Source organism: Hemiscyllium ocellatum, chromosome 34 (genome assembly GCF_020745735.1).
Source record: "Hemiscyllium ocellatum isolate sHemOce1 chromosome 34, sHemOce1.pat.X.cur, whole genome shotgun sequence".
In the NCBI taxonomy this organism is placed as follows: Eukaryota; Metazoa; Chordata; class Chondrichthyes; order Orectolobiformes; family Hemiscylliidae; genus Hemiscyllium; species Hemiscyllium ocellatum.
Genome location: NC_083434.1, coordinates 40,224,504 through 40,230,723, shown reverse-complemented (window position 1 = coordinate 40,230,723; position 6,220 = coordinate 40,224,504). Strand labels below are relative to the sequence as shown.

General features: G+C 41.9%; 1 protein-coding gene across 2 annotated transcripts in view; it reads right to left on the bottom strand.

Moving 5' to 3' along the window:
* Nucleotides 1-911: 911 nt before the first annotated feature.
* Nucleotides 912-6,220, bottom strand: part of mrpl3 (mitochondrial ribosomal protein L3) — a 52,726-nt gene continuing 47,417 nt past the window's right edge. For both annotated transcript variants that reach the window (XM_060849997.1, XM_060849998.1), the window contains one exon: nucleotides 912-1,535. In XM_060849997.1, coding sequence (XP_060705980.1) covers nucleotides 1,386-1,535 — 150 coding nt within the window. In that variant the 3' untranslated portion in view covers nucleotides 912-1,385. The remainder of the gene's footprint in view (nucleotides 1,536-6,220) is intronic.

The window sequence follows — 6,220 nt, the reverse complement described above, 5'->3', positions numbered from 1 at the left end:
TACTAGGTAACATCATCAGAGAGTGTCTCTAGTGATGTGCTGGTGGTATGTCCCACCTCTCTTTTTATAGGTCTTGGTTTCTTAAGGTGGGTAATGTCATTTCCTGTTTTTTCAAAGGAAAGGTAGATAGGATCTAAGTCGATGTGTTTATTGATGGAGTTCTGGTTAGAATGCCATCCCTCTAAGAATTCTCGTGTGTGCCTTTATTTCATCTGTCCAAGGATGTGTGCATTGTCCCAGCCAAAGTGGTGTCCTACACTTTCTTCTGATACCTCCCTGTTCAAAGCAAAGCAGACGCTGCACTGTTACAGGGAATACAAGTTATCTATGGGTAAGCACAGAAACCCATCAAATCAGGTCACGTTTAAGACCTGTGTTTTACTTGTCCATGGATTGTCAGCAGCAATCAAACATGTGCTCAATGTTTTCACAGAATTAATGCCATATTTGATGACAGGTCAGCAGCTTTTGATGCTAAGTAAAAACCAATAGAATTGTGGATGCTGTAAGTCAGAAACAAACATAGAAATTGCTGGAAAGAAATCAGAATTAACGTTTCAGGCCAAGTGCTGAGGAAGGGTCAACCTGTAAAGTTAACTCTGACTTCACTCCACAGATGCTGCCAGACATGCTGAGCTTTTCCAGGGATGTCTGATTTCATAGCTTTTGATACGATGTTGCTGTGTGGTAGAATTGTTGTGGGTTGGAATACTGCTTAGTGCAACTGAAACCAACTGTAGTTTCAGTAACGTTACCTTCTCGAGGGGAGTTGGCTCAATTAAAAAACAGGGTTGAACCAAATATTTCTCTGACGAGAGCACTATTCCACCCAAAACAGTAAACAGCAAATCCCCGTTATACTACAACAGTTTCATCATACTTGAAACTACCCCGTACAAAACACTTGGGAGTTTTATTATTTTCTACAAATATTTTAATGCATACATATATTTGCAGGCAGAGGTGGCCTCCCTTGGTATCTATATTTCACACAGTATAGACTGCATAAATTACAGCTCTGTCCAAGTTAAGTTACAAAAGAATAAAACCTTCATAGTTTGGCAGAAATTTTTTTTCTCTTTCATGATGTTGTCCAGGTCCCTCTGACAAACTCATGCGGCTGAAAATAGTGGAATATTCGGGGTCATCAAATTAATTCCATGCACAGTTAGAACTAAGAGCCTCCAAACATGCTTCTTAAACTTAGTCATTTGGTGGACAGGTTTTCCCTGTCAATTGAGTTTCTTGCCCCTTGCACCTCACCCGACACAGCTCAGCGGCATGGGTCAACACGTGGAAGAACGGTCTCTGAGACAAAACAAAGTTAAGGCAGGACATCTGGAGGATGAGTAGCTGCCAACAGAACACCTTGAAAGTGTCAAACATCAGGAGATGACGATAGAGGGCTCAGTGAACTGAAATACTGCGTCATCAAACAGGTCTTCAGGAAGTTCTTCATCGCCATCAGCAAAGTATGTTGGGAACGGTGGATTCTCATTGTCTTGCTGATGAGTAGGCAATGTAGTGTCATTGACCTGGTCCAAAAGAGAGAGAAGATAAAGCACTGCAAAAGCAAAGTCACTGCAATCTTTAAATCAGTCAATACAATTTATTGTGTTAAATCACCTCTGATAAAGAATGCATATCATTCCAAACAAATAATGAAACCAATTCATCTAATTTGTTGGAACCTGTTCTAAATTTTCATCTGTGATGAAATAATTTTATATCTCTCGCATCTTTAGAGCCAGATGCAGAGCATGAATGTTATCTTTTGAAATTCTTGTAATGAACTGACAGCAGCAGCAAATTACATGAAATATAACACTGCGTTCCAACAAAAAGGTCACTGACCTAAAATGCTTAGCCTATCTATCATTCTCTCAGATGGTGCCTGACCTGCTAAAGCCTCACAGCATTTTGTGTTTTTATTTATTTAGTGTTTAGCCTTCCTGCATGACCTGTGTGTGGGTGACAACATTCTCTTCGGGCCATTGTAAAAGCTGACACAATTCTCGGGTTTCCAATAAAAGATCTGCATGATGATATAACAGCCCTTGTGACCCTGGCGAGTTCCAAACTGCTTTACAACAATGAAATATTTCTGAAGCATCAGCCTGATTGTAATGTCAGAAACACCGCACTGAATCGATAGGCAGCAAACTCTCAAAAACAGCAAAACTGATAATCAGCTTTGGTGATGTTAACTGAGTAATTAATACTGGACAGGGCACCCAAATTCCCAACCCATCTTGTATTGAATCTTGTGAACTTGAGACTTTTTTTTTGCCTCCCACAAACTCATCAACACACACAGAAATGTCACCACTCTGGAGCAGATGTTTCATTTTATCTCCATCTTAGGTGCCTCTCTCAGCTGTAAAATACTCCCAAGCTCTCATACCCATTATTCCTCAAGATATCGCTCCTCCTTCAAGTCTGAAGGACTTAAAGCTTACTGCATCTGGTACACAGGGCTTCAAGACCAGATCTATTGGAGGTGATATATCATACACTGTCAGGCTCCCACTCCAAAGCCACCCAGTCATCAGGAAACCCCGACTTTAAAACCCAGCTCTTTAGCAAAGCTTTTGGTCATCGCTTCCTGTTCCTTCTTTGACAAAGCATTTTATTTTTGACACCAAATGTGCCAATCTCCCAACTAGGTAAACCAGACTTTGAAAACCCTATGAAAAAGTTAATGTTAAAATGTGACAATATTCAAACATGCTAGCCCGAGATGAATTACAGCAGGTAAATCCATGAAGTTGGCATAAATCTCTCAGTTAGTGTTCACCCTCCCAGCAACCTCCCATTTCCTGTTATAAAAACTGTCAATGCATAATGTAGCAATGTTCAGGAACATGCACAAGTCCAGTTTTAAAACAAATTATCATTTTTCAGAAACATTTCCCCAATGCGAGCATTCCCCCCACCACCAATCTTCCCCATTATTCCTCTTTGCACTGGTGGCACATGTACACCTGCTGTGAAAAGGAGAAAGGGTAAATCTTCAATGACAAATACTAGTGGTGTTCTCAATTTAACGACCTGGAGCCTGTGACAATAATGTACGATGGATCACTCCCTCTTCCAGAATGGAACTGCAGGTGACCTACTCACTATCCAAGCAGTCACACTGCCTCGGATGCCCGAGTGGGAGACACTGTCTCCAGCAGAAGGTAGGGTAGGTGAACATATCAATAAGGTCATTCCTGATGAAGGGCTTATGCCCAAAACGTCGAATTTCCTATTCCTTGGATGCTGCCTAACCTGCTGTGCTTTAACCAGCAACACATTTTCAACAAATATCAATAAGGGAGGCTAGGCCATTCAGAGTTACACAGAATATTCCATAAATACTGCTGGCTGCTGCTGTCAAAAAATCCACATGCTTTGGAAATGTATCCAGGAGTTAACTGGGGGATGAAGAGGGGAGGATGTCTATCATTATTGGTGTTTACTCATTCGCAGCAGTAAAACTAAGCTCTAGATGCTGCAAAGAAATTGACCCCTTACTCTTTCAAACCTTTCAGTGGTACATGATAATCGTTTGAATCCTTGCCACACACATGCCCACACTAAGCACAAGGCTCTCAGTTTCAAATCACAAAGGGATAAAGTGGTATAACTGATAACTTACCACCCCTATATTATTTGTCCTTCACTGATGAAATATTTTGGGACAGGGGAAGCACATTGTACAGAATACCTAGCAGAAAAGCACAACGGCAACTCTGCCTGACAGATTCAGCAGTCTAGGAGTGAATGCCCAATTTATAATTAGACCACTGCATTGGGGTTTTGAAAAAAATATTAGAGGGGTTATACAACTGTAGTTGTTGCTCATTTTCTGCAAACATAAATTCTTCAAAGATATCAGAACAAGTTTAGGAAATGAAATTGTCAAGCAAAATCTACTCGCGTTAATAATTTTGCATTTTACAGGATAATGTTGGAACTGAACGGTAATACATTTCCAAATCTGTTTAACATTGGGACTATAAATGTAGCATAGACTCAATGAAACAACTTCAACTGCATGCCTTCCCATAGTTAGTGCATTAATCACTACACAATCATGCTTGTTTTAAGCTTCAAATCAACAGCTGGTTGAAATATTATTTATTGTACATATTGAAGGATATTTCCACAGCTGAGTGAACAAATGATTCACATTCACATTATTTGTTGAGAAGTAAAGTTACGTGCAGCAATCTGCAACAATGCAAATACATTTTCTTTAAGATTTCAGCAATCATACAACAAGAGAGGTGTTGGCAAAGTGATGCTGTGCTAGACTATTAACCCAGAGCCCCAGATAATGTGCTGGGGACTTGGGTTTGAATCCTGTATGGCAGATGCTGGAATGAGTTCAATAAGAACAACCAATGAATTAAGAGTCAAATGATGACCATGAATCCACTGTCAATTGTTGGAAAAACCCATCTGGTTCACTAACGTCCTTCACTGCTCTGGCCTACATGTGACTCCAGACCCACAGCAAGGTGGGTGACTCTTAACTACCCTCTAGGCAATTAGGGATGGGCAATAAATGCTGCCTAGCCAGCGATACCCTCATCCCATGAATACATTTTTAAAAAGGTAATTAGAAGAGAAAGCAGGCCATTCAGCCCCTTGAGTGTGTGCAGCACCATTTGAAAACACCACGCCTGATCTGAATGTACCTTCAACTCCATTTTCCTGCCCACCCTCAAGACCCTTACATCCCTGACTGAAAGCAGACTTTGATTCCCTGGTCAAAGTAGTCAATGCCTCTACCTCCACCAAAAGGGCTACTCTTGACCTTCTGAGAAGATTTCTCAGCTACCTTGAATGGGAGAGTCTTGACTTTTAAATTGTCTCTCTTTTTCTAGTCTCTCAAACATGTATTCAATAAGCTTCATAAAACCATGAGGGGCATAGGTAGGGTAAATAGACAAGGTCTTTTGCCTGGGGTAGGGGATTCCAAAGCAAAAGGGCATAGGTTTAGGTGAGAGGGGAAAGATCTGAAAGGGACCTAGGGGGCAACTTTTCACCCAGAGGGGGTACATGTATGGAGTGAGTAGCCAGAAGTAGTGGTGGAGGCTGGTACAAATACAACATTTAAAAGGCTGGGTTTATGAGTAGGAAGGGTTCAGAGGGTTTGGGTCAAATGTTGGCAAATGGGACGAGATTAGGTTAGGATATCTGGTCAGCATGGACGAGTTGGATCAAAGGGTTTGTTTCAGTGCTGTACATCTGTATAAATGAACTTTGGAAACAGACATTTTGTTTGGTGCTTAACAAGTGTCGATGTCTCAGATGTGTGGAGTACTGCCAGTGGGTTCTGTGTAACAAATGATATTTCTGTGGAGTTAATGGTCAATGGACAATGCACCAGAATGTTGATAATGGTGGGGGGGGGGGGGGGGGGGGGGAAGGAAAACGGTAAGCAACGATAGTGATATTGAAAGCCAAAGGGGCAACGGTTAAACATTTTATCAAAGATGGACACTGCCTGACACTTGTGTGGTGTGAACGTTACTTGCTGCTTATCAGCCCAAGCCAGGATGTTGGCTAGATCTTCCTGCACATGGACACTGGAGGCTTCTTCTTCCTCTTTTTGCAGTTCTGGTGTACTGCAGTGTGTTGTGGCCCTTTTGAATACTGTCTTGATGCAACTTCTTTTGGGTGTGTTGGGGTGGTTGCTTTCGTAGTTTAGGACTTGGTCTGTACAGGAAAGCCACTCACACAGCCCAAGTCCTGAACTACGAAAGCAACCACCCCAACACACACAAACCAAGTTGCATCAAGACACTATTCAAAAGAGCCACAACACACTGCAGTACACCAGAACTGCAAAAACAGGAAGAACACCTCTACAATGTATTCGCCAAAAATGGATACCCCTGCAATTTCATCAACAGATGTCTAAGGGAAAGACAACGGAACGAGGACATGCCGCAACCCAAAGGACTAGCCACACTACCATACATCAGGAGCATTTCCGAAGTGACAGCCAGACTACTGCGACCACTAGGACTCATAACAGCATACAAACCAACAGCCACTCTCAGACAACAACTCACCAGTACGAAGGACCTGACACCCAGCATGAGCAAGACCAACGTAGTGTACAAAATCCCATGCAAGGACTGCACAAAACACTACATAGGACAAACAGGAAGACAGTTAACGATCCGCATCCATGAACATCAACTAGCCACGAAACGACACG